Raw genomic sequence first — 27422 nt, 5'->3', positions numbered from 1 at the left:
GCACCTGGGCTCTGTAGGGCTCTGTGTCTGTCTTCATTCTAACTAAAGCTTCCCTTTGCTTTGCAGAGGTGAGCACCGTCAGGAACGTAGAGACCGGCCCTACTAGAGAGACCTGCAGAGCTGCATTGACGACCAGATTTATTTTTTAAACCAGAAAATGTTTTAAATTTATAATTCCATATTTATAATGTTGGCCACAACATTATGATTATTCCTTGTCTGTACTTTAGTATTTTCACCATTTGTGAAGAAACATTAAAACAAGTTAAATGGTAGTGTGCTGAGTTTTTTTTTCCTTTTAAAGATGGTTGTTTTAAGACTTAACAATGGGAACCCCTTGTGAGCATGCTCAGTATCATTGTGGAGAACCAAGAGGGCCTCTAATTGTAACAATGTTCATGGTTGTGATTTTTTTTTTAAATAAAATTCCAAATGTTTATAAACTGTCATTCTTCTCAGCCTCTGTTAATGTAGTCTCTTGTTTAGTTTTTTCCAGCCCTTACTGGATGGGAACAGTGACTTAGGGGTGTTCTTGAAGGGGTGAACCTTTGGAAACCTGTGTCTCCAGAGTGAGGTGGAATTGGTAGGCTTTACTGCATCATTTGCACCCCTACTTCTGGAAGACTGAGCCAGCCATCAGGCCTTTAGTCATCCCAACTCCACTTAGCTAAACCCACAGGATCATTCAGTGTCTTCAAACAGGGTTTCTCTGTATAGACCAGGCTGGCCTTGAACTCTGCCTCCTGAGTGCTGGGATTAAAGGTCTCAGCCACCATGCCAGGTCCCCACCCTGTACTTTTAACTCAGTTGGCATCTTAGCAGAGCTGCCTCTGCTAAGAAAGTCTGACCAGTCTGACCAGTAGGGCTTGGTTCTTTCACAGAGTAACCATTAGTACCCCACACCAGCTTCCATATTAGTCTTTACATTCCTGGACATCACAAACTGGGCTCCCTTTTCCCATTCTCACCTTTTCTCAGAGGCCAGAGCAGCTTAAGGTAATGGGTCATCCAAACATTTAAAAACTCACACCATGCCTGGGGTAGATCCACCTTCCCCAAGACCTCTGGCTGGTGCTTCACCCACACCCTGCTCTTGATCACTACAGTCAAGCGCCATACAGTGCTTTCAGACAGCTGTCAGATACCATGTCAAATGTCTTAACATGTTAACTCAAAACACCTGATTGGAGAGGTCAAAAAACTTAGCATTTAATCAAGTGTGTTGATGTACACTCTGGCCAGGACTCAGGAGGCTAAAATACAATCATGAATTGAGGTCACAAATACTGAAGACTGGAGATAGGATAGGTAGGGTTCAGTGGTGGAACATTTTGACTAGAGATGTGCCTAAACACCCAGGTAGTATAGATTCTGAATCCATAAGACCTGTGGATGCCAGGAGGGAAGAAAGGAAGGACAGCAAATAGAATTTCCGAAAGTCTTGTGGCCACACATCACAGGTCTTGACAAAAGTGGGGTCATGTGGGAAGAGGCTGGGAGTATCCCTCAGTGCAATCAGAGTTCAGGGCAGCAGTTAGCTTCCCTGACATCCCATTCTGCCTCAGTCCTGAGGGATGTAGGGGTACCACTCAAGGGGACTGCCTTAAGCCTTTGCTTTGCTTTGTTCACACAGTGAGTGCAATAAAACTACCGTACTGTTAAGTTGAAGGCCAGCTAGAAAACATCACAGACCCTACTTCAAAACAAATAGGAAACTGGTCATGTGTTCATACCAGGAGCCATTGACTCAAGATTATTGTCCCTCGAGGCATCCCAGAACACAACCCTTTTGTTCTAGTTGTTTCTGCTTTATGTGTAGGATCTGCAAGAAACCCAAGGCTACACAGTAGCCCTGTGCTGACTACCTTGATCATGGTCCTCCAGGGTTCTGGTCACATCCATGAGGTCTGCATTCACTGCTGCCATGTCAGGGAATTCTATTGTTAAAGGCTGCCGTGTGGAGCAAGACACAAACAAGCCCCAGCTCAAGGGACTGGAAAAGAGTTGTCTTTATTGCTCCTCCCTTCAGAAGGTTGGTAGACATCACCAAGCCACGCTGAGTACTATTTTTAACTGATGTGATGACTACAGTCCTATTTTACAGATGAAACCATTAAGACTTAGTGGGCTTAACTATTATACTTGAGAAGCAGTTTCAAGATTGAAACATTCCAGGCTGCAGAGATGGCTCAGCGGTTAAGAGCACTGGCTCCTCTACCAGAACACCTGGGTTAGTTCAAGTCCCAAAACCACATGGTGGTTCACAACTATCTATAATGAGATCTGATTCCCTCTTCTGGCCTGCAAGTGTACATGCAGATAGAACACTATATACATAATAAATAAAATTTCAAAAGAAAAGATTGAAACATTCCATCCTACAAGGAAGCTATTTAAACAAGAAGATAACTCAAAATAGCTTCAGGAAGTCCCGGAAACAGACAAATTCACTAGGCCCCTTTCTCCCCACCAGGGTAAGCAGTCAGGCTGCAAAGAAGACTCTCAGACAAGCTGAGCTGAAGGGAGACCTGAAAGAAGTAGAAACCAACTGAGCTAGCTGCCTAGCAGAGGTTTAGACCAACTGAGGCACCTGGACAGGACACTCCAACCTGTTGAGCTGCCTGCAGGCTGTGTACTGAGCTCCAGGTTCCCAGCCATCACTCCTGCTGGATGGGCTTTGGTGATGCTGATGTCTTTGAGTCATTTCTGCTCCTGTAACTCCAATAAAAACTGAATTTTTGTGGTATCTGTACCTCAGTCTGTTGTGGGTCTCTCCTGTGTCCAGAACCCTAGAGGTGGATACAAGCAGGAGTCAAATTCCTGCACAGCTACTGGCTGCACTCGTACCTCAACCTCCCCAGTCCTCAGTTTCTCTAGATTTACAAAACTCATATGGGGCTGGCAAAATGACTCAAGGGATAAGAGCTCTTGTCACTAAGCTACATTCCCCAGGACTGCACATGGTGAAAGGCAGAAAAAAAAAAAAAAAAAAAAAAACTCCCAAAAGAAACACACAGATGTAATAAAAAGTATCTGTGTAGCAGATTATTGCTAGGTACAATGACTCATTACTGCTTGTTCTAGACCAGGTCATTTCTCAATTCCTTCACTTAGTATTTAGTCTCCATATCCAATTCCCTCACCTCCTCTCCCTCCCTCCCTCCCCCCTCCCTCCTTCCCTCCCTCCCTCCCTGCTGGTTGTTATTTAGCAGCTCTCCCCCAACAGTGCTGGGATTAAAGGTACTTGCCACCACCGCCCAGCAATAACAATATAATAATAATAAGCCCCATCTATAATGTCCATGTCCTTTGAAAAGCACAGGTCCTGTATGACCTGCCCTCATGTCTCTACCACTCCAGCCTTGCAAACCTGCCCCCCTTTCTTTCTTCCCTATTTCCTCCCTTCCTTCCCTTCTTTTTTGACAGGCTCCCTCAGTGTGAAAAACTCTTCCTTTAGATATCTCCCAGATTCCTCCTTCACCTCCTTCCTTGACCCGAGTTAAAATTAGTTTTTCCACACACCCACAGATTCCAGACACTTTCCCCTCAGTACCTCTTCTTCTCTCAAACCAGGGGCTGCTTTCCTGACAACTGAGCTGGCTTTTGGGTGAGACTTGGCTCACAGTAGGTGCTAAAAAATGCCTGTGATCCTTGAGAGTGTAACAGTCACGATCAAGCTGCTACTCCCTCAAGCTTCTCTCCTGGAGATGCCCTTCCTAGAGGTGATTCCACAATCTTCAGGTCTAGGGAGCACAGTGGGAACTTTATGAAAGCTGTGGCCATCCAAGAAGCAGACGGTGCCCAGCCCGTTGGGCGACAGTAGGGGGCAGGATTCCCCAGATCTTCCGCGCTCCTTCTCAGGCGTGGAGTTGCCCCTGCCACGCCCCCTCCGTAGCCTAACCCGCACCCACCTGCCTATTCCTGAGCCCCAATGTCCTGGTCCCCTAAACTACGGTCTCTAAGCCATCCTGGAGGAAGGGCATCGGGTTATCTGGCCTGCAGAGGTCCACCAGGGACGGAGGTGACTCTGCAGTCCGGGCCCCTATCGCTTCCGGGAAGGCCACTGTCGCGGAGGGAGGACAACTAAAAGAGTCCGAACTCCTCCTCGGGAGATCCAGGACTGAGGAGGGGGCAGAGGCGACGAGTCAAAGATCAAGAGGGCGTCTTCTCCCGCCTCGGGGTCTAAGGGTCAAGAAGGGCGCGGCCCCTTTAAGAGCGCGGCCCCGCCCCTTCCTGGCCGGATCCGAATTCCAGGGGGGCGGGGCGGAGCCGGCGCCGGGATGCTGCGAGCTCGGGCGGCGCCTGTGTGCGGCGGCGCGGCCCGGCTCCGGCCCCGCCGGGGCGATGCTCCGCGGGGCGGCGAGGTGAGCCAGGTGAGCGCGGGGACTCCCAGGACCCCTGTCCTGGGTGCCCGGAGGTGGGCCGGGCGGTGCGGGGCCTCCGCTTCTCAGGGCTGTGTGACCTTGACCGGCCACGCACCCTCTCTGGACCAGGCCGCGAGCTCTGCGGAGGCTCGCGGGGCTCATTCGGAGACCCGGCCTTTCAGGCACCGGCCGGGGGCGGCTTCTCCCAGAAGGCAGGGCCTGCCTGGGCGACCCGACTCTTCCACCCACTGCTCCGCGACCTTCTGCCAGCGCCTGCCCTTTCTGCGCCTCAGTTTCCTCATCTGTAGAATGGAGATAGCGTCGCCGCGCAGCCGGTGGCGCGGCCCTTAGCGGAGGGGTGAGGGAAAGGCGGGGACTTCATGGGGGCTCTGGGCTGAGCAGTGGAAACTGCCCCTCTGTGGTCCTGCCTGGGCGAGGCCCCTCTCCTGGCCCTCCCTGCCCACATGTCTTTAAGTGGCGTTTCTTCCCCGCGGGTGCCACCCTGGCCCTAGCCAGCCACCCCTCACGAGCCAGACAGCAAACAAACACTAAGACGGTGTGAATTTCATTGGGCGCTTTGGAGCAGGCCATGGCAGTGTAGCCACAGTGGCAGGCTGCAGAGGGAGAGTCCATGCGGGTCTCCACAGCAATCCTGACCCTTGTCTCCTGCCTACAGTGACACCACTGGCCCTGGGCATGGCGGACCCAGTGGCGGGCATCGCGGGCTCTGCGGCCAAGAGTGTGCGGCCCTTCAGATCCAGTGAGGCCTACGTGGAAGCCATGAAGGAAGACCTGGCCGACTGGCTCAATGCCTTGTACGGTCTAGGTCTACCCGGTAGTGGTGATGGCTTCCTCACAGGGCTGGCCACAGGCACAACCCTGTGCCAACATGCCAACGCTGTCACCGAGGCTGCCCGGGCTCTGGCTGCTGCCAGCCCAACCCGAGGTGTAGCTTTCCAGGCACACAGTGTGGCGCCTGGCTCCTTCCTGGCCCGAGACAACGTGGCCACTTTCATCGGCTGGTGCCGGGCCGAGCTGGGGGTGCCCGAAGTGCTCATGTTTGAGACCGAGGACCTGGTGCTGCGCAAGAACGAGAAGAGTGTGGTGTTGTGCCTGCTGGAGGTGGCCCGGCGCGGGGCGCGCCTGGGCCTGCTAGCCCCGAGGCTGGTACAGTTTGAGCAGGAAATTGAGCAGGAGCTTCAGGCTGCCCCTCAGGTATCCAGCGTCCCGGCTGCTGAAGAGGGTACCACTGAAATTGTCGCTGCACCCGGGGCTCACACGCGCACACCCCGTATGACACCCAATGACCTTCGGAACCTCGATGAGCTGGTGAGTCTTCTGAGACACACTGGATGGCCCCTGCCCACCCTCCTTACCTGGGGACCCGATGGCAGAGCTCATGCCCACCCCATCCTTGAGCCTCCGGGGGCCCACTCTCTGCAGCCTGCCCCACAGAAAAAGTGGTACATATGTTGACTGCCGGGCGTATACCTGGTCACAAAAAAAATGGACAAGGCCAGAGAGGCGGAGTTAGACCACACAGCCCGGCTGTGTCCGAGCAGATAAAAGCCCAGCTTCTGGCATGAGCTCTTCTTGTATTCAGTGAGCAGCAACACAGTTCGGTGCATTGCTTCATTTGGAGGACTGACTGGGGCACACGGGTGCTAGACAGACCTCAGGCTGAGCGCCTGCTGTCCCTGGCCTAGGCAAGGTGTCCACGGTATCTGGAAGACCTCAGTTCTGGTGCCCAGATGGAAAGCCTAGCCCCATTATGGCTGCTGCTGGGAACAGGAAATGCTATTGGAGCATAGGAGGTCCAGGCCTCCAGCTCCTTCCTCCTTTCCCAAGACCTAGGTGTCCCTGCCGCCCCCGCAGCCGGACCAAGAGTTTCTTTCTTATCAGGAGCTTAGGACCATGATGTGCCTTTCTAAAAGTCAGGCGCTGGGTGGCTGTGGGCAGAATGGACGCCCCGTCCACACCCACCCCCAGCCCGGGCCTGGGTCACCCAAGGCCCCACCTGCCCATTCGCTTTGGTGCCTCTGTTGGTAGGGAGGATAGACTTCCCACAGAGCCAGCTTGTCACCGCTGCCTCCACTGACATGCGTGCTTGTCAGGCCTTTGTGTCTGGCGGTGCGGTGCATGTGTCCCACATGGTACCCCTGGTTGGGATGCTCAGATGGGAGCATGGACCTTCTGTGCTCATCCTGGCCTGGCTGTGGATGGCTCCAGGACTCTCATGGGCTTAAGGCTTCTCAGGGTGTTTCTTCCAGAGAACATTCTCTGACCTGATTGCAGCCCTATCCTCTCTGGTTGGCTTCCAGAACTCTCAAGAGTTCTCAGAGCCGGGCGGTGGTGGCGCACGCCTTTAATCCCAGCACTCGGGAGACAGAGGCAGGCGGATCTCTGTGAGTTCGAGACCAGCCTGGTCTACAAGAGCTAGTTCCAGGACAGGCTCCAAAGCCACAGAGAAACCCTGTCTCGAAAAACCAAAAAAAAAAAAAAAAGAGTTCTCAGAGCCCCGACAGTGAGCTGGCAAAAGGTCCTGTGTGGGAGGGAGTGGGTACTTCCTCCTGTCCTGCTGCTGCTGCTGCTGCTGCTGCTGCTGCTGCTAAGCCCCTGAGGAGGGACTTGATCCTTGACCTTCAGCCTCTGGTCTTTGGCCTCAGGTAAGGGAGATCCTGGGTCGTTGCACCTGCCCGGACCAGTTCCCCATGATCAAGGTCTCGGAGGGGAAGTACCGAGTAGGGGACTCCAGCTTGCTCATCTTTGTGAGGGTAAGTGGGGACAGAAAGGCCAAGTCCAGCCACCCAGGGCGTGTCTAGGAGGCCCACGTAACCTGCCCTCTGACCTGCAGGTGCTGAGGAGCCACGTGATGGTTCGCGTGGGTGGCGGTTGGGATACACTGGAGCACTACCTAGACAAGCATGACCCATGCCGCTGCTCGTCCACTGGTAAGTGCCGGTGGGAGTGTGGGCCACCGGCAGGGAGGGACTGGTGTCTGAGGCCCTGCCGCTCACCTGCAGCATCCACCCCCACAGCCCACCGTCTGCCCCCACAGAGGGCCGGGACTTTCTCCCCACGGAGGGGATCACCCACTCCTAGTCCCCGCCCTGGTAGTCCAGTCCCTGGGAGTGAACGCCGGGGATCCCGGCCAGAAATGACCCCCATCAGCCTGCGAAGCACAAAGGAGGGGCCTGAGGTCCCGCTCAGGTGAGAAGCTGGAAGGCAGAGAAGCTACGAGGGCTGGTGGGGGAGGGGCGTCCGCTTGGGCGCGGTGACTCACACCCTGGGAAAAGTTCCCGTGCGTGGGGGCGGGCCTGGCTTTCCATCTCCATAGTAACCCAGACAAACCAACAACACAGCTGGGGCGGGCTCCAGGCGGTGTCCTGTCCAACCCAGACTTCGGAAACCTGGGGCGGGGAGTAGCGGCCTCACCCGGGATACTCACTTGTCCCTGGAAGTCCCCTGGCCAAGCCCAAGCCTCGCCAGCTCTCCACCCGCGCCAGTGATGCACATCTCTCTCGCTCCCCGCCTCAGGCCCCGAGATCAGCTGCCCCCGCTCCCCCGCTCCCGCCGCTACTCCGGGGACAGTGACTCTTCCTCAGCCTCCTCGGCCAAGAGCGGCTCCCTGGGTGCCCGCAGCGAAGACACGGCCACTAGCTTTAGGAGGGAGCAGCCCAGCCACCGGCTGACCTCTGGCCTCCCCGCCTCCCCGAGACGGCCGCCCACCCCTCGCAGCCAGTCTCGAGACCGACTGGACCGGGGACGGCCCCGCATGGCTCCGGGAGGCCGAGGCGCTCAGCTTTCGGCCTCCAGCCCTGTGCGTCGCGCCCGTAGCCAGAGCCGTGAGGAACAGGCGGTCTTGATGGTGCGGAGGGACCAAGATGGGCAGCACTCGTGGATAGCCCGGGGCAGGGGTGGCGGGGGGCCGGGGGCTTCTGGAAGGAGCACCCCACAGACTCCGCGTGCTCGCAGCCCTGCAGCGCCCAGGCCTTCCCGGGGTTCGAGCCCAGAGTTGGCTGCCACACCCGCCAGCATTTTCCGCACGCCGCTGCAGCTTGATCCACAGCAGGAGCAGCAGCTGTTCCGGCGACTGGAAGAGGAATTCTTGGCCAATTCCCGAGCCTTGGAGGCTGCCGCCAGCCATACCCCCATGGGACCAGCCCCTGACCCCCCAGCTCCGGACTCTGCTTACTGTTCGTCCAGCTCTTCATCTTCATCACTCAGCGTTCTGGGTGGCAAGTGTGGCCAACCCGGGGAATCAGGCCGCACAGCCAATGGGCTGCCCACAGCCCGCAGCCAAGCTCTGTCCAGTTCCTCTGATGAAGGCAGCCCCTGCCTTGCTGTAGGGGGGGCAGTGGATGCAACCAGCTCTCTAACTGGCCAGGAACCGTCTCTGACCTTGGCAAGGGGGCGGATGGACACACAACCAGACCGTAAACCCTCACGCATCCCCACACCTCGGGGACCCCGCCGCCCATCAGGACCCATGGAGCTCGGGGCTTGGCATTCCCTACAGACGGCCACCCCAAGGACCCAACCAGATTCCTGAATGTGATGGACCGGCTCAGCTGCACCCATACCCCATTCCATTTTCTTTGTGGCCTTAACCTACCCTCTGCATCAGGGACCCCCCCTTCCACCTCTTGAGCACCAGACCTCATGGGACCAGACCCCACGGGACCACATGGCACAATGGGACACCTATTGTACATTCCGGTTTCAGGGATGCGTGTTGCTATTTAATTACTAATATTATTGAATGCCTTAGAGGATACTGGGCCAGCCTGGTGTCCTGAGGACCTGTGGTCCAGTAAACAGAACCTCTGACAGTAAAGTTTTGCTCCAGCTCCTGTTTTTTGGGGACTGAGCCTTCATTATATGCTGGGATTCCAGAGTTAACTGCCTTGAGGCCAAACCTCAACGCTCCGACCTGCCTATTCCAGAACAAGAAACCCTTAAATTGTGCGTTTAAATTGTTTATTACCTGGTAAGGCATGACTTAAAAAGTAGCTCCAATAGTCAAACACTGGAGAGGCAGAGGCAGGTGGATCTTTGTAGTTCGATACCAGTCAGGCCTATGTCGTGAGACCCTGTCTCAAAAAGCCAAAACCAGAAGGTATTTCCAGTAAAGCGTCAGGAGCTGTACGAATGCTTTCAGCCATGTTCATATTCAAGTCCTTTCTATCGGTGATTGTGACCCAATAAGGTCTCAGATAAAATTGATCTTGTTGAATGATTGGGAGTTGGCTGGGTCCAATCAAGTTCAAAGAAAAGCCTGTTGGCTAGGAAACTGGGTGGGAGCCTGCTTTTATGAGATTTCCCTGTCCAGTCCAGTCACATGAGGCTGCAGCGCGCTGGATGCAGCGCCCCCTGCAGTCGTAGGGCCGGATGCGCAGGACGTGTGCGCACTAGAGCACAACGCAGGAGCTCTCGGAAGAGACGCAGCACGTGCCAATTGTATTTGGCTGAGCACTCGAGGTAGCCGCAGCGCCAGCCCCTGCGTACTAGAGTGGCCAGTGCACGACGAGGTCCGAAGCGCAGTCGCTGACGGTCCCGCTTGTTGCCTACCACGAGGATGGGGGCCTCTGGCGCGCCTGCCGGCCTGGAGGCCGGATGGATATGAGAGACGCAGTGCTGGAGACTCCGTTGCCTCCTCCCCTTGTGTACAAATGCAGGCGGGTCCCTTCCTACTGCCAGAGACCCCCGGGTATGCCAAAGACCTCATACAGCAGGAGGCCTCGTGGACACAAAGTATGATCCAAAAAACACCCAAACCAGAACTACCCGCTCCCCTAAGCAGACCTCCACCGCCAGCCAAGTCCTCACCTGTTTTCTGCTATGCGCTGCCTCAGGGCTTTCACATAATCAAAACTGTCAGGGCTGCAGATGTCGTAAACCAGCACAAAGGCGTCTGTGTCCTGCAAGCTCCATTCTTTAGGGTCTGGCCACTCCTGGGGATAGAGACTGAGGTTTACAGCTGGATGTGTTCCAAAACCCCGTGGTTCCTCCTCAGATCCCATCACCTCCCAAACTCTGTATATATTTCCCAGGCGTGCATGGATCTTTCAGTCCCGAACTCTCCCTCTGTCCTGGACCTCCCGTCAGACTACTATCCCCCCAACCTATACAACTACTGCTACCTCCAATTGCCAGGTGCAGACCCCGGAATCGGCCTTCCACAAGCCAGCAGATGTTCCCGTGACTGTCCTGGTGCAGCTGAACAGGTGAAGCCTCTGGCCTAAGCACCTGCTGCTCTTTCCCCTTGCAACATTCTTACGGCTTCTTTTATCCATTTAGCCTCCCAGGTGTTGCTCAACTGCCAACCCCTCTGAGAAGTCTTCAAAGGCATCCAGCGCCAAAGACTAGAACTCTGTCTGGGACTTTGCACAAATCACTGAGTTTTTGATCCAGGACACAGGAATGAGGGAGCACTGGACCCCTCTAGAAAAGATGCACCTGTATCTATGTCTGGCTCACTATCACAGCGGCTCAGCTCAGACAGTACTGTGCCACACACCACCAGCCCAGGCAGGCAAGAAAGACACCAGAACTCACGATGACAAGAAACAGCCACCGGGTGCCTCTAGGCTAGTGCAGGAGGCTCCCATGCGGTACAGCAAGACATACTCACGCTGGGGCACCCTGGGTCAGTCCACGTGGACACGCACGTGGGCACGAAGCGCTCGCGCGCGCGCGCGCGCGCACACACACACACACACCCCTGGACACCTTCGAACTGCTACCTCGAGACTTCTGGGGCTTGAGCTAGGGCCAGCGACGTCACCATCGCGGATACTCAGGTCGTAGACAGCGCCGTCGAGCAGCACGGCGGGCCGGTAGAGACGAGGACCATCTGTGGGCCGGTGGCGCTCGGGATAGTCACCGAACAGGAACTGGCGGATGATGGCAGTCTTGCCCACTCCCGGAGCACCCAGAACAGCCACACGCAGGCTGCCGCCCATGGCTGGCCCGCGCCCCCGCGCCCGGTGCCGGGGAGCTTCATGAGCCGGCACCGCGCCGTGCGCAACCTGCCGAAGACACCCGCGTCGCGCCGCCTGCAGCACCTGGGCTGTAACGGGGACCGAGCGGGCAGACGAACCCGCAGCCCCGCTGGGAGAACGCACCCGGAGCGGCGCAGACCCGCCTCCGCCCGCAGCTCTGTCCTCTTCGCTCTGGCGCCGGGAGCCGCCGCCCCAACCGGCCGCGCGGGCGAGCAAGCGAGCTGGGCCTCTCGGAGGCGGCGATTAGGTAACGGCCCGCCCCGCCCCTCCCGGGGAGGGTCAGGGCTCAGTGTCTGCCGCCCCGTTAGTGCCTTGTCCCCCAGGGGACAGCGTGCTGCCCTCAACCGTTCCAAAACAAGCCCCTGGGAGCCACCTTCCCGCTCCTCCAACACCGCTAGCTGCAACCTGGCTGTTGGCCAAACCCAGGCCCTGGGAATCAGGCCACCTGGGGTCAGACCCAGCCTCGGGCTGAGTGACCTTGGACCAATCTTGTAGATCTCTGTCCCCGCCAGCAGCGTAGACCGTGGCTTCAAAGCTTCCTCCTTTTTCCTGAGACCCTAAGCGCCAGGTCCTTTTCTGAGCTTTACCCTGAGTCATCTTTGAACCTGAAACCTTAACCTGGTATTCTTGGTTTAGGAAGGAGGAAACTGAGGCTGGAGAGAGGCATCTCCAAGTGAGAACAGCGGAACCCTGGTCCGTCCGAACCTGCATCTCCTCTGAGACCCTTCCACCTTCATTACATCCACAAGGGCAAATGACCAGAGGAACGGGGTTCAGAGGACCAGCCTGGGGGAAGGTGGGGACAGAAGGGTTTGAGCCCGCACACAAATCTTTGCTTAAGAAGCTCAGCCCCAAACTACTGCCTCAAGAGGTTGGAGGTGCAGAAACAGATCCAGATCCACGGGTCACTGCATAGAGTCCCTCAGAGGGAGGCATCATGCCATCCGAACTGGCAGGGTCCAGATCCCCGCTCCGTGGGCAAGCGCCGAAGCCCCTCCAACAGTTTGGAAAGTCTGGGTTTGCCCAGCCTCCATCTGGCTCTGCCATCTCCACACATTAGGAAGAACTTCCAAGCCTCTGCCCTCCACCCAGATACTGCGAAATGCAGACACGTGACCTCCCACTAACCAAGGCGGTCATTCAGTCACCTATTCAACAAGTACTGCAAGTCTAGCCGGAAGGCTCTAGAAGTACTGAGAACCAGGGCTCTAAAGGCATTGACCGCGCTTCCACTAGTGGAAGAAAAGGCCGGAGAAACTAACCTGTGAAGGGGGAGGAGGCAGACCCTCCCACAGGAAGCAGGTGTCAGCTGCCAGGGGTAGTGCCTGGAGGCTGGATTATCTTCCTGTCCCAGAGCGGACCTAGGCCTGGTCTGGCTCCTTCCCGCTCCAGCCGCTAGGGACTGTACGGCGGCGGTTCTAGGCCTTCACATTCAGACGAGCGACAGCTGGCTTCCCGCCCCCTTCCCCTTGCTGAGTTTCCCTAGAATGACTCCTCTTCCGTTTAAAGGTTTTCAGACTTCTGGGTTTTACGAGCTGCTTCCAGAAACAAAGAAGCAGTAGATAAATTCCCTTCCTCTTACCACACAGCGGGAAGCAGCACAGACACCGGGCTGGTCTTTGGGGCTGTGTGTGCCTTAGGGCCCAGCTCTGGAGTTCTCTAAAACTAAAAGATTCCTTTTTTTTGGCTGAGTGCCTGTGGCTGGGCTTCCTCGGGGGTCGCAAGCAACACGGTGTGGGGCAGTTCTGCCCCCCAGTGAGGCTTTGAAGCCTGTGTTTATCTGTTTTGTTTTTCGAGACAGGGTTCCTCTTTGTAGCTTTGGAGCCTGTCCTGGAACTAGCTCTGTAGACCAGGCTGGTCTCGAACTCACAGAGATCCACCTGCCTCTGCCTTCCGAGGGCTGGGATTAAAGGCGTGCGCCACCCCTGCCCAGATGTCTGTTTTTGAAAGGACTCCTGGCTGACCTCAAAGTTTTAATCCTGCGCCAGTCTTTTGAGCGCTGGGGTTCACGTGTGCAGCACTATACCTGGCCTGCATATTCTTAGAACCGTGGAAGATACTATTCTCGGGATGGCCCCCAGGACACCACAAATGCCTTGCACACCAGAGTTACCAACAGCAGTTCACACTTACCCAGACTGGTGTAGTGAAGCACTGAGCTCAGCTCTCTGCCCATCTGAGCCAGAAGGAGGCTGTCAGGTCATCTAAGCCAAGCCCTGAGAAACAGCCCCAGATAGCGGAGTTGACTGGCGAGCAGCTGAGCAAGCCAGGCTGGGAGGTCCTTCCCTTTCCCAGTTTGCTGCCCTCGCTTGCCTCTCAGGCAGCAATGTGAAGGTCACGCTTTGGTTTTTTTGTTTTTGTTTTTTTTTTTTTTAAGACACATCTTCAGATCTATCCTGTTGACCTGCACCCATATGGTTTCTTTCTGGGAAGCCCAGTTCCAGACTTTTCCTGGGGTTCAGCCTGCATCAGCTTCATGGGCTTTTGGCCTGGGGACACCACTGTTCTGCCTACAATCATGACACCACACCAGCTGTCCCAGCATGTACTCACCTCCTTGAGCGTTAAATGGGGGTCCCCTACTCAGACACCAGGCACTATGTTGTCATCCACATCCACGGTGGCCTCACCCTCCTGAAGAGAAAATGGGGTTTCACCGTCATCAGGCACAGAGTCAGCTCAGGTGCTGAAGGGAGCCCTCAGCAGACAGATCTTCCTCCCAGAGCTGTCATCTCTGCAGGCTGCTCAAACCCTCAGAGCCTTAGTTCCCACCTCTCTCCAAGGGACGGTAACCCTGCTGATGGTGGTCACACACATGGGTAACCCCAGAACACAAGAAACTGCATAGCAAGACCCTGTCTCAAAATAAATATTTAGGAAAATAAGTTTAAATTATTAAAATTCCTAGCACGGACCTCATAGAGTTGTGGGACACAATGAGATTAGGGAACAAAAATCTGCACAAAGAAAACAATTCCATCTCACACGTAAAGATGCGGCCGTGGGATGCTGTGTGTCTACATGGTGAGCGGGCACCCATGTTTTCCCGTTCTGTCAGTCGCGAAGACCTAAGTGGCACCCTGAATAGTAACGAGCACATTCAGACCCAGGGCTCGGTTCCGTACTCTGTGTTCAATGACAGGAACCAGGCTCTTTGAGAAATGGCCTGCTGTACGGTGGGGACAGGACAAATACAGCCCAGAATAGCCTGGGCAGTCAGGAAAAAAGGAAATGCCAAAACAAATAAATTAGCACAAGGATGGTGTGTCAAAGGGACAGAGTAGGACAGGAAAGGGCTCCTGGGGCCTGGAGCCCTTCCAGCGGCAATACAATTATGTGGCCGGCTTGCTCAGGTTAGAGGCATTCGTGAGCTGAGCACACAGGAGCCTGAGGCTGAGGATCCTGAGTTCGAGGCCTGTCTAGGCTGGATAGCAAGAACAAAACGAGGCCTGGGAGGGCGGCTCAGTCAGCAAAGTGCTTGCAGGCTGAGGACCTGAGCTGTGATTGAGCTGTGCTGCCCAGTCCCCACATCAAAAGCTGGGTGAGGCAGTGTGCCTGTAACCCCATGCAGAGAAGGGGGGACAGGAGGATCCCCAGGCTTGGACATGCCATCTCATGCTGACCCCACACACATGCACACACAAATGAACACATACATACAAATATATAACAACCAAAAAACAAACACAAAAACTGATCTGTAAGTACACACTGATAAAAAAAAAATGATTGAATATGCAAACAGTCCCAAGAGATAAACTTATTTTTCTCTCAGAAGTATCCTGCCCCCCCCCCCCCCCCCGGCCCCGTGTTCTGTCTCCCGGAGCACCGGGTCGGTGACTTGTTTCCAGAGAGAAGAATCTGGGGGGGCTGGGTGGCTCGGTGGCATAGCACTTGCCTAGCCAGTCCTGGCTGCATTTGGAGGACAAAGGGAAAATCAGAAGGAAGCTGTGTATAGTGGTGACTCAGGCCTCCATCAAGGACCAGGGAGGCCATGGGAAGAGGATGCCAGTTCAGGCCGGGGCTGCCCCGTGCAGAGAGGAGGGGGTGGGGAAGGAAGGAAGGAAGGAAGGAAGGAAGGAAGGAAGGAAGGAAGGAAGGAAGGAAGGAAGGAAGGAAGGAAGGAAAGAAGCAAAGTCAAGGCAGCTAGGTTTCTGGCCCAGCATGTGCAAGGTTCCTGTTAATCCCCGGCATGGTAGAAATGTATAAACAAAGTTTATTTAGTTATTATTTTGTTGGTTTTTTGAGCCCAAAGTGTCATGTAACCTCCTGAAGTTAGAAATCAATACATGTGCTAGAAAATTTAAGAAGCGTTTTTCTTTCTTTTGAGACCAGGTCTCATTGTATAACGTTGGCTAGCCTGAAACTCTGTAGACCAGGCTGGCCTTGAACTTCTGGAATCATTCTGCCATCTGAATTCTGGAATAACCAGATGTGTCCCTGTGACCCGGCCTTTACCAAGCACATCTGTTTGTTTCCTTTTCCTGTGCTGTATGAGTGTTAAACACACATGCATGCTAGCACAAGCCTCCTATGTGTGCACTGAGGCCAGAGGAGGTCTGATGCCCCCTCTACCATTCTCTAAATGATTCTTTTAAAAAATATTTTATTATTTTTAATTTAAAAAATTTTATGTGTGCAGCCAAGCATGGTGGTGCACGCCTTTAGTCTTGGCACTCAGAAAGCAGAGGAAGGTGAATCTCTGTGAATGCCGGGTCAGCCTGGTTTACACAAGGAGAACCTGTCTAAAAAGCAAAACAATGAAACTAACACAAGTGTGTGTATGTGTGAGTGTGTGAGTGTGCGCACGTGTGTGCATGTGTGAGTGTGTGTGTGCGCGCGTGTGGTGAAGATCACAGCCAGGGCCTTGTACAACCTACATAAGTTCCTTACCCCTTGGCTATCCTCAACCCCTCAATGTTAACTGAGATCATTATAAGGATGCCAAGGCTCTAAAAACAACATAAACAGTTGATGAACTCTAAATAAAAACACTGTTTTTCCCCTCCAAACACTAGCCACCTCTGAAGGTCAAGCGGGTGCTGTCTTGTGTATGTGTGTTTTGGGGTTTTGTTCCTTCTTCTTCTTCTTCTTCTTCTTCTTCTTCTTCTTCTTCTTCTTCTTCTTCTTCTTCTTCTTCTTCTTCTTCTTCTTCTTCTTCTTCTTCTCCTTCTTCTCCTCTTCCTCTTCCTCCTCCTCCTCCTCCTTCTTCTTTCTTCTGGCAGAATCTCACTCTGTAGACCAGGATGACCTGGAACTCACAGAGTTCTGCCTGTTTTTGTCTCCTGAGTCGTCCTAAAAGCTCGGGTTAAGTCCAGCTCTGGCAGGCACACTTTGGAAAGGGCAGAGACAGCAAGCAGTGAAATTTCCTGGTACAGGGTGGAGTTCAGGAAGATGTCGATGTACATGTAGAGGTTCAGTATATAATAAAAATGTGTTGCAGATCTGTGCGGAAAGATGAATATTCATTACGTGATGTGGAGGCGACTGGGGACCGTGAGGGGGAGGGGAAGTTGGAGCCCTACTTCATTCCTACACACGGCCAGATGGAGTGGGAGCGAAATGCAAATGCTCACACCAGACAAGTACTAGAAAGAAATATAAGAAAGTTACATAAAACCCAGAGATGGTGGGGAGCACTGGCTGCTTTTGCAGAGGATCCAACCACCATTCCCAGAGTTGTGTGCACATGTACACACGTACGTACACACACACACACAGGGAAAAAGGAAGAAAGAAAACACAATATTGACATGGAAGAGGAAATGGGAGTAACAAACAAAATGCAGAGAAATGAAGACAAATCACTAGAAAGTAACCACCAACCACACAGAAAATAGGCAAAAGGCATGATGAGCCAGCTCCCCAGAAACGGGGGGATTGCCTAGAAATGCATGAATGCAGGCCCACTTAAAATTCAACGTTGGGGCTGGAGAGATGGCTAAGAGCACTTGTTGTTCTTGCACAGGACCCAGATTCCGTTCCCAGCACCCACATGGGGCTCACAACCATCTGAGACTCCAGCTCCCTCTTCAGACCTTTGAAGCACCCACGCGGTGCGCATACATGCAGAAAAACATTTACACACATAAAGAAAGGTAAGTAAATCTAAACGAAGGTTTTAAACACAGGATTGCTGGTTGTGCTACCATGCACCTGGAGTCTTAGCACTTGGCATGTGGAGGCAGGAGGATCAGAAGTTCAGGTATCCTCAGCTACATATGGACATTGGGGCTAACCTGGGCTTTATAAGATCCAGTCTCCCTAAGAAGAAAACAAGGGCTGGTTAGTTGGTTGAAAAGGTAACCCTGCTCCAAGCCTCAGGACCTGAGTTCTGCCCCAGGTGGCAGAAGAGAAAACACTCCTGAAAGTCGTCCTCTGCCTTCTATACTCCCGCCGTGGCGCACAAAAGTAATAGAAAAAGTTTTGTCCAGATGAATCAAACAAATAACTAAATGAAAACAGACACAGGAGGACAGCATTTTTCACTGGCCAGTTTGTTGTAGGGATGTGGGAAGCTGGCGCCTGGCCAGTGTGAGTATCAATGGAGGGTCATTTAGCTACAGCTGTCAGAATTACCAACGTACCTATCTGTGAGCCAGAAATTTCTGTGAGACACGAGGAACAAGGTGTCTCTGCAGATAAGCTGTGACAGATTATCTTGGTTGGCAACCTGACTGGATCTGGCATCAACTGAGAGGCCAGCCCCTGGGCACACCTGTGAGGGCTTTCTCGATTAAATCACCTGAACTGGGAAGACCTCCTAAATGCGGGTGTCGCCTCCCAGCAGTGGCCTAGCTGTATGGAGGTTGGGGTGAGAGCTTTCACATTTTGCCTGCTTGCCAATGCCTCTTGCTGGCTAACACAGACACAGCTGTCTGTTGCTGCCATCAGAGTCCAGCTTCCTCAAATTTCTAATGTGGACTGAAAACTAGTGGCTCTCCAGGAATCCCCTAGGCTGTTAGCACCAGGTTGGATGGCCAGAAATTATTTTATTTTATGTGTGGTTTTGCATGTTTTGTCTGTGCACCTCATTAGTACCTGGTGACCACAGAGGTCAGAGAGGGCCCCAGGTCCCCTTGAACTAGTCTTACAGAAGGTTGTGAGCTGCCATGTGGGTGCTGGGAATCAAACCCGGGTCCTCAGCATTGAGCAACCAGTGCTCTTAACTGTTGAGTCACCTCTCCAGCCCCTAAATCCTTTTAATATATATTAATTTTCTTTTTTCTCTTAACTTTTTTTTTTTCTTGAAACAGGGTTTCTCTCTGTAGCCCTGGCTATCTTGAAACTCTCTGTAGACCAGGCTGGCCTCGGACTCACAGGGCTCTGCCTGCCTCTCTGCTCCTGAGTGCTGGGGTTAAAGGTGTGTGCCGCCGCCACCCGCCACCCTGCGGCTAATATACATTAATTCTATCAGTTGTTTCTTTAAAAAATATGTCTGACTAATAGTACTGGTGACACCCATGACAAGTTCATTTGAATCATCCAAGGCTGGTGCTAACTGGATTCTCTTCCCTGCAGTAGGGCACAGGAACGTCTCTGTGTCATCTCAGTGACAGGAAAAGAGGCGGAGTGCAGTGTGGGGCAGGGCATGCTGTAGATTATTAGCTGAAGAGGTGTCACGTTTGCTCATGCGGTGGGACATTTGTCTCATGATGCAAAGATGCTGCATTCTTTTATGTTGCATTTGTTTAACTCTGTGAAGCTGTGCTGCTTGGCCTGCCTAAAACACCTGATGGTCTAATAAAACGCTGAATGGCCAATAGCGAGGCAGGAGAAAGCATAGGCAGGGCTGGCAGGCAGAGAGAATGAATAGGAGAAATAAAAAGAGGAGCGCAAGAAAGGGAGAATGAGGAGAGGCCATCAGGGGTCAGTCACCCAGCCACACAGCAGCCAGACACAGAGGAAGAAGGAAAGCAAGCTGTACAGAAAGAGAGAGAGAAAGATAAAAGCCCAGAGGCCAAAGGTAGACGGGATAATTTAAATTAAGAAAAGCTGGCTAGAAGCAAGCCAGGCTAAGGCTGGGCATTCGTAAGAAACAATAAGCCTCTGTGTGATTTATTTGGGAGCTGGGTGGCATACCCCCCTACAAAGAGTAAAGAGCCAAAAGAGTAAAATAAACACCAGCAGTGTGTTCCATTTGTTGTATATGACTGACCTCTGGGCCAAGCAACCACCTCCTCAGTGAGTTCAGCTGTCCCCTTTGCAAAAGGGTTATCTCAGCTGAGCTTGCTGGCAGTTTGCAGCCCCTCGAGGGTGTGGCCCGGAGACCCTCCCAGAGTATCCAGGAGCAGCGGGGGGGGGGGGGGTGGTCGGGAGATCCTCCCTGAGTATCCAGGAGCAGCGGGGGGGGGGGGGGCGTGGTCAGGAGACCCAGAGTATCCAGGAGCAGGGGGGGGGGAGGGGGGGGGCGCGTGGTCAGGAGACCCTCCCAGAGTATCCAGGGGCAGCGGGGGGGGGGGGGGGAGAGGGGGGGCGCGTGGTCAGGAGACCCTCCCAGAGTATCCAGGAGCAGCGGGGGGGGCGTGGTCAGGAAACCCTCCCAGAGTATCCAGGAGCAGCGGGGGGGGGGGGGGGGGGGGGGGGGGGGTCAGGAGACCCTCCCAGAGTATCCAGGTGCCCTTCACCATCAGTTGTTTGCAACTCTTCCTTTGCACACGGAGGGGCTGGAGTATAGGTGGGGGAGTATTGGGGGACGCCTCCATCCGTGCAGCTATGGGAAAGCAAAGACCTCCAGTGTGGCACCCCTGCCAAGTGACCCATCTCTGCCGATAAAAACGGAATAAATTTAGCTTCCCCCAGATTGAACTGCAGTGGAATTGTGCCTCACTTGGTTTGCCAGGGGATCTTGGGAGGAGGGGTCGGTATTCTTTCCCTCATCCAAGTAATTTTAGCAACACAATTTGTATGTAATATAGAAAAATCAAGCCAGGCATGGTTGCACATTCCTTTAATTCCAGCATTTGGAAGGCAAGGATCGGGCAGTCTCTGAGTTCATGGGCAGCGTGTGTGGTTTACATAAAAAGTTCCAGCCTATTCAGAGAAACACAGTGAGACCCTGTTTCGAAGAGGAAAGAAGGCCAGGTGTGGTGTGCACACCTTTAATCCCAGCACGAGAGAGAGAGAGAGAGAGAGAGAGAGAGAGAGAGAGAGAGAGAGAGAGAGAGAGAGAGAGAGAGAGAGAGAGAGACAGACAGAGAGAGAGACAGAGACAGAGAGAGACAGAGAGAGAGAGAGACAGACAGGGGGGGGGGGCAGATAGATATCCTTGATGGAGTTTGAGGACAGCCTGGTCTACACAGTGAGCTCCAGGGCAGCTGTATAGTAAGATCCCATTTTAAAAAATGCTAAAAGGAAAAAATATTAGATGCTAGATAACCATATTGGTTTCCTTTGGGCAGAGGAGTGGTGTCCTCTTTTTTTTCTCTTGTGCTGTAATGAAACCCAGGGCGCCGTGCAATCCAGCACACTAGTCTGCTCAGCCTCCGCTAGCCCCGTCACTGTGTCAGATGTAAACCTCATACTCCCTCCATTGCAGGCGCCTAGAGTGAGGCCCCGGGTCGGTACTGTGCCAGTGGTCGTGGGAGTATGCGGCAGGGTGTGGCTGCGCATCACTGCGACTCAGAAGACAAGAACATCCCTCATGTTCATCCACTGACAGGGACTGCCCAGAAATCCTGAGGTGGGTCGATCTTCCTGCACAGGGAATGAGCTCCAGAAATTACCATCAAATGGAAGTAGCAACAGGGATGAGGATTTATATGTCCCATTTAGAGCTCAGAGCTGAGCACTTAACAGCACCTTGAGCAGCAATGAAGCTGCAGTAAGTGCTGTTTGCTGTAAAAACAAGAAGCTTCTCTAGTCAAGGCAGAAGGCTGCACAAGTATTTAGGAGTTAGTTTGACAATATGCCCACTCAGCAAAACAAAAGTAGATTCAGTCCCAGGGCCTATGACCTCCTCAGCCTTTGGACTGAGGTCTGCAGCGCCGTGGACAGCTGTGCTGTGGACAGACTCCTCCTGGGGAGTGGGTCTCAGCTCAAACTGAAACCAATTGGTCACCTTCATAACAATGTGCACAGACTGATAGTAACAAACGTAGGATCCACAGGTGGGTAATCCCCTCAGTGACTTTCCTTGCCCAGTGGCCTCCATAACATCTTCTGGCACTGTGAAAAATTGCCAGCAGGGAAAAAGCTTCCAGTTCAGTCAGTGTGATTTCTCTTTGCCCTGTAACCAAGATGTATGGTTTCTTCAGTAACAGGGTAAGCCACCAAGAGCAAAAAAAAAAAAAAAAGTGTTAAAAAATTAAAATTAGAAGCCGGGCGGTGGTGGCGCACGCCTTTAATCCCAGCACTCGGGAGGCAGAGGCAGGCAGATCTCTGTGAGTTCGAGACCAGCCTGGTCTACAAGAGCTAGCTCCAGGACAGGCTCCAAAGCTGCAGAGAAACCCTGTCTCGAAAAACCAAAAAAAATTAAAGTTAGTTTTTTTTTTTTTTTTTTTTTTTTTTTTTTTTTTTTTGGTTTTTCAAGACAGGGTTTCTCTGCAGCTTTTTTAGAGCCTGTCCTGGACCTAGCTCTTGTAGACCAGGCTGGCCTCGAACTCACAGAGATCCGCCTGCCTCTGCCTCCCGAGTGCTGGGATTAAAGGCGTGCGCCACCACCGCCCGGCAAGTTAGTTTATTTTGTGTGCATGTATGAGTGTATGTGTGTGTGCCACCTATGTGCAGGCGCCTGCAGAGGTCAGAAGGGATCAGATCCCCTGGAACTGGAGTTAGAGGTGGTTGTGAGCCACTGTGTGGGTGATGGAAACCATACCTAGGTCCTCTGAAAAGCAGTAAATGCTCTTAACCACTGACCCATCTCTCCAGACTCTCCATACAGCATCCCCTGCCACCCCAGGATTCCCTCCATCCTTCCATATTCTGTGTGGACTTACCCTGTTCCCTTCAGGCCTCTTCTCCCCTCATGCTGGGGCCATTCTTACTGAGCGCCTGTAGGTGTGGGCAGAGCTGTGGTTCTGCCCACACCTGAGAGGAAGGCGTAGGCTGAGGAGAGCGACCAAGGGTGAGGCTGCTGAAGTCCTCGTCCTCCATCTACACTTTCCCGTCAGCTTTCCTTTCCCCAGGTCATTTGTCCTTGTTCTTCTGTTGCTCACTGTCCTCCATGGAGGACAGTCATCCTGTGTCTACACTCTCCTGGCTTCAGCAGAGGAGTGGAGACCGGAAGGGGGTGCTACAAGGCACTCAGAGGTTCAAACATGCAGGCTGTGGGGGTAGTGATCCCTGCAGCTGCTCCCCAAGGGTGCACTCAGGAAGCTGGGGCAGGGGAGGAGAATGACAGGCCTTTCTCTTCAGTTGGCCTGGGGCTTCCCAAGACCAGACTTTCTGTTAAGAACTGAGTATGTGTTTAAGAGCATTGCCTGCTCTTCTAAAGGTCCTGAGTTTAATTCCCAGCAACCACATGGTGGCTCACAACCATCTGTAATAGGGTCTGGTGCCCTCTTCTGGCCCGCAGGCATACACACAGACAGAATATTGTATACATAACAAATAAATAAAATATTTAAAAAAAAGAACGGAGTATGTGCACTCAAGGGCTTTGACTCTGGATGCCAGAGTCCCCAGAGCAGCATGGTTGTCACACAGGTTGAGCTGGAGCAGTGGAGAGGGGCACTTTCTCTTTTTACAGCAGTTAGACCAGTAGGCAGCAGTGTCTGAGGCAGGCAGGAGGCAGGGCTGATGGAGTACATGTGCAAACCTTCTAGAAACAGAAGCCTCTGGGACCAGAAGGTAACCCTCCAGAAGAGCTCCCTGGGAACCAGCTAGTGAGAAGTTTATGAGGTCTTGGCGGTGGGTCGCTGCTGTGGACTCCTCCCTGGGTTGCAGCTGTGGCTGGTCCCCATGGAAGGGAGGGAGAGTTCATAACTCAGCCCAGAAGGTGGTGCATGGTAGAAATGGTTGTCATTTGCTGGGGGAGGAAGGGACACTTCCTCAGCAGCTGGCACAGCTGTAAACAGTCTGCTCCTGTAAACAATCCTTAAATTCATGGCTTTACCATGCTAGACTTGGGTAGAATCCTTTTCTTTCCATTGCTGGTGCCCTATCTGGGTGAATGTCTACTATTCACATCTTCCCAGGAAGTCACACACTTGCTACCCAAACAGGAACATGACTGAACCAAAGATAAGTTGGGAGAAGCAGCTCTGCTGTCCCTGCTGTAGGTGATAATACACCCACTGAGGCTGCTCCATTTGAAGATGGAGTGTCCATGGTAGAGGGAGTCTCCTATGATGGCTGTTGTCTTCAGTTTGCTATTCCTCTTTTATGAATGGGGTCCACGACATGAATTCAGGGATGCCCCCTAAGCTGTTGATGAAAGTCAGGCAAAGGATATGGGACCGTGAGCAGGCTGTGGTGGGTGACAAGATACGCACTGCCTGTATAAGGGAGGGGTGACAATGAAGATGCTGTCCCCACACAGCTATCTAAATTGGCAGGAGGGGGGTGGCGAGGGTGAGAGGGGTTTGTCCAGTTGTTACAGCATGTGTGTGTGTGCCTGAGTAGCACAAATTAATCTGTGCTTAAGAGCACTTCCTGGTATCCAAACGCTCAGACCCTACGGGAAGAACTGGGCAGTAGAGGTAGGAGTGTTAGGACTCCTCAGGTCTGACTGGATGCAGCAGAAATAAACCCCACGACTCAGCATGCAGACAGAGTCCTTGATAACGGTCGCGCACAGAAACGTACAAGAGCTGGGAATGCATTTGCCTTTGAACTCTTTGAATTACAAAGTTTCCATTGGTTGTTTTTATTATTTATTTTTTAATTAGGTGTCTGTGTGGGAATGTGTCCCTGAATGCAGGTGTCCACAGAATCCAGATGTTGCTGGAGTCACAGCAGTTGTGAGCTGCCTAATGTATGCGCTGGGAACCAGAGGGGAGTCCTATGCAGCCCTCGAGCACTAAGCCACCACTTTAATCTTCTAGAAGTGTGTCTTAGGTGTATGGATGCTTTGTCTGCATGTGTGTCTGTGCACCACACACTTGCCTGGTGCTCACAGAGGCCAGAAGAGGGGATCATAGCTCTGGGATTGGAATTACAGTTGTGAGCTGCCATGTGGGTGCTGGGAATCAAACCTGGTTCTTCTGGGAGAACAGCCAGTGTTCTTAACCACTAAGCCATCTCTCCAGCCCAGTTATTTTCTGACAAAGGGTTTCACGGAGTTCAGGGTGGCCTCCAACTTGCTACATAGCTGAGGTTAGCCTTGAACTCCAGATCCTCTGACCTCTACTTGCCAAGTACTGGGAACTTTTAGACAAGAAATGAACCTCTCACTGTCTGACTCGAGGCCATGAGACACGGGGATGCAGGATGTTGATTGCTGCACCTGCTCATCCATTCTCAAGATGGAGACTGCATACAAGCTGAGGGATTTACTGAAGGGAGAGTAGGACTGGTTTATATAGACATTAGGTTTACTCAGTCGGCTTATTGCCAGCCGAGGTCTCCAAGAATATCCAGGGCTGGAAGACAAGAGAGGAAGGACAGGCATTACTGAAGGAAGCAGCCATGTGCAAGGTGTCTTCTGATAGGGTATCAGGTCTGGCAAGACGGTGAACACAGGAGAGCCCAGTGGATTCAGCAGGAACTCTGGACTAGTAGGAGGCTTCAATGGCTTTGCTGAGCCCCATAGTGCCTCATGGTCTTGGTAAAAGAGGCTCTGAGTGATTTAGACCGACAGGTAAGTCATGTTCATAAAGTGCTAAAGGAACTGGGAAGGGATGGGGCAAAAGGCAGCAAACAGGCTTGTGTGGGCCACTTGAAAGCAAACAGGCCAAGATTTGTGTCAAGCTAAAGTTTAGAAGGAAAAAGTGGGAAAAAAGCCAAACTCAGCACTAAGGAAGCTTTAAAAACCTGTCTTCTCAGCTGTGTGAAGGAGCAGTGCAGGAGACTGCCATGTCTCCGTGATGAGAAGCTGTGCGCACTGCTCTCCTGGAAGAAAGGATGCTGGGGTGGGAACTGTTTCAGCCCCAGGAGTGGTCAGTGAGGCAGCGGCAGCCATGCACAGACACAGCTGAAATACATCCTCACTTGCACCTTGGCTCTAAGCTGGACCAGAAACACAAACCTAGCCTACCAAGCGCTGAGGGGCGGAGAGGTGTGCAGCGCCCCCTCCTCCCGTGACCCCCAGGATTAGGAGGCAAGGAAGGCTTCTGGAGAATCATTATGGATAATAAAGATCTAAGTAAGGCAATGCCTCCATCCATGCTGCTATTCCAAGCAATGACATCTTCTCACATTGTACTGGATATTCCCTTAGCTACTGAATCCCAAGCCAACTGGCACTTACTTGTGAAGGATGGTGACAGCCAGTCAGAGACCCTGTCCTATTCCATGCAAAGGGACCTAAGAAGCAAGCAGGTGTAGCCATTTTACTATCTGAGAAAACAGACTTCAAACCAAGACTAATTAAAAGAGATAAGGATGGACACTACATACACATCAAAGGAAAAATCCACCAAGAGGATATTGCAATTGTAAACATTTATACACGAGTATAACCAAGCTCAAAAAGGAACAGTACTACAGCTGAAATCACATATTGACCCTCACACAGTGAAGGTGGAAGACCTCAGTGCCTTTCTCTCTACGGTAAATAGGTCATCCAAACAAAAACTAGACAGATGTCATAAACCAGATGAACCGAGCAAATATTTACAGAACATTTCACCAAACAGAAAAGAATGACTCTCATGGAACTTTCTCCAAAATTGACCACATACTTGGTGTCTTACTGTGCTGTGATGAAACGCCATGACCAAAAGACAAGTTGGGGAGGGAGGGGTTTATGAGGGGTTTATGACACCTTAGCATTGCTGCTCATCACTGAAGGAAGAAGTCAGGACAGGAACTCAAACAGGGCAGGATCCTGGAGGCAGGAGCTGATGCAGAGGCCATGGAGGGGAGCTGCTTACTGGCTTGCTTCCCATGGCTTGCTCAGCTCACCTTTTCATAGAACTCAGGACCAGAAGCCCAGGGATGGCACCACCCACCATGAGCTGGGCCCTCCCCTGTGGATCACTAAATGAGAAAATGCCTTACATGAGAATGGAGACATGCCCTCTGCTGAGGTTCGTTCCTCTGATGACTCTAGCTTGTGTCAAGTTGACACACAAAACCAACCAGTACACTTGGACACAGAGTAATCCTCAACAGATACAAGGAAGTTGAAAAAACACTGTATTATATCTGACCAGCACATATTAAAGCTGAATATCAAAAACAGAAACAACAGAAATATTACAAATTCATGGAAACTGAATGACTCACTACTGAATGGAGAATGGAACAAGACAGATTATTATTATTTTTTCTTTGAGACAGGGTTTCTCTGTGTAGCCCTGACTGTCCTTGAACACACAATGTTGACCAACCTGGCCTTGAACTCAAGATCTCCCCGCCTCTGGGATTAAAGGTGTGTGCCACCACCGCCCGGCTGAAATTTAAAAGTTTTTAGAATTAAACGAAAATGAAAATACAACATACCCAAACCTATGGGACACTTTGAAGGCAGTGCTAAGAGGCAAGTTCATAGCACTAGGTGCCTACGTAAAAAATTGGAGAAATCTATCTTATACTAGCAACTTAGTAGCACATCAGAAAGCTCTAGAAAAAAAAATTTAAAAAACTAACACTCAAAAGGCAAGTAGAGTAGCTGGCAGGAAATCAATAAAATAGAAACAAAAATGACAAAGAATGAAACAAGAGTTGCTCTTTGAGAAAAACCAATAAGACTGATAAATCTTAAGCCAAATTAACTAAAAAAACGGGAAATAAAAATTAAGAAAATTAAGAGATGAAAAGGAGACATCACAACAGACACTAAAGTAAACCATAGAATCATGAGGATACTACCTGCTAAAGTTAAATCAAAGCCAGATAAACAATTTAAACAGACCCATAATCCCCAAGTGAAACAGAAGCAGTAATTAAATGTCTCCCAGCTAAGAAAAGCACAGAACTCTACCAGACCTCCAAAGAAGAATTGGCATCA

At 52.3% G+C, this 27422-nt stretch overlaps 3 protein-coding genes across 7 annotated transcripts in view; 2 read left to right on the top strand and 1 right to left on the bottom strand.

Moving 5' to 3' along the window:
* The window catches only part of Ewsr1 (EWS RNA binding protein 1), a 30374-nt gene extending 29925 nt beyond the window's left edge, over positions 1-449 (top strand). For both annotated transcript variants that reach the window (XM_038336257.2, XM_038336340.2), the window contains exon 17: positions 67-449. In XM_038336257.2, the coding sequence (XP_038192185.1) occupies positions 67-106 (40 nt within the window). In that variant the 3' untranslated portion in view covers positions 107-449. The remainder of the gene's footprint in view (positions 1-66) is intronic.
* Positions 450-4269: 3820 nt separating this feature from the next.
* On the top strand, positions 4270-9332 carry Gas2l1 (growth arrest specific 2 like 1). Its single transcript, XM_038330855.1, has 6 exons — positions 4270-4373; positions 5041-5693; positions 7031-7138; positions 7219-7315; positions 7403-7574; positions 7902-9332. The coding sequence occupies exons 2-6, from the start codon at positions 5061-5063 to the stop codon at positions 8914-8916; spliced, it is 2025 nt and encodes a 674-aa protein (XP_038186783.1). The 5' UTR covers positions 4270-4373; positions 5041-5060; the 3' UTR covers positions 8917-9332.
* Rasl10a (RAS like family 10 member A) lies at positions 9331-13560 on the bottom strand. Of its 4 annotated transcripts, XM_038330873.1 has the most exons (4): positions 13502-13560; positions 11111-11395; positions 10194-10318; positions 9331-10057 (listed from the first exon to the last, which is right to left on the bottom strand). In XM_038330873.1, the coding sequence occupies exons 2-4, from the start codon at positions 11327-11329 to the stop codon at positions 9676-9678; spliced, it is 726 nt and encodes a 241-aa protein (XP_038186801.1). In that variant the 5' UTR covers positions 11330-11395; positions 13502-13560; the 3' UTR covers positions 9331-9675. The 4 variants fall into 4 exon arrangements, with proteins under 4 accessions (XP_038186801.1, XP_038186795.1, XP_038186815.1 ...); XM_038330867.1 differs by lacking the exon at positions 13502-13560 and having other exon boundaries at positions 11111-11547; XM_038330887.1 differs by lacking the exon at positions 13502-13560 and having other exon boundaries at positions 9331-9969; positions 11111-11547.
* Positions 13561-27422: the final 13862 nt, after the last annotated feature.

The sequence above is a fragment of the Arvicola amphibius genome, chromosome 1, assembly GCF_903992535.2.
Source record: "Arvicola amphibius chromosome 1, mArvAmp1.2, whole genome shotgun sequence".
NCBI lineage: Eukaryota > Metazoa > Chordata > Mammalia > Rodentia > Cricetidae > Arvicola > Arvicola amphibius.
Note: the sequence above shows the minus strand (reverse complement) of the source record. Positions and strands in the feature narration are given on the sequence as shown.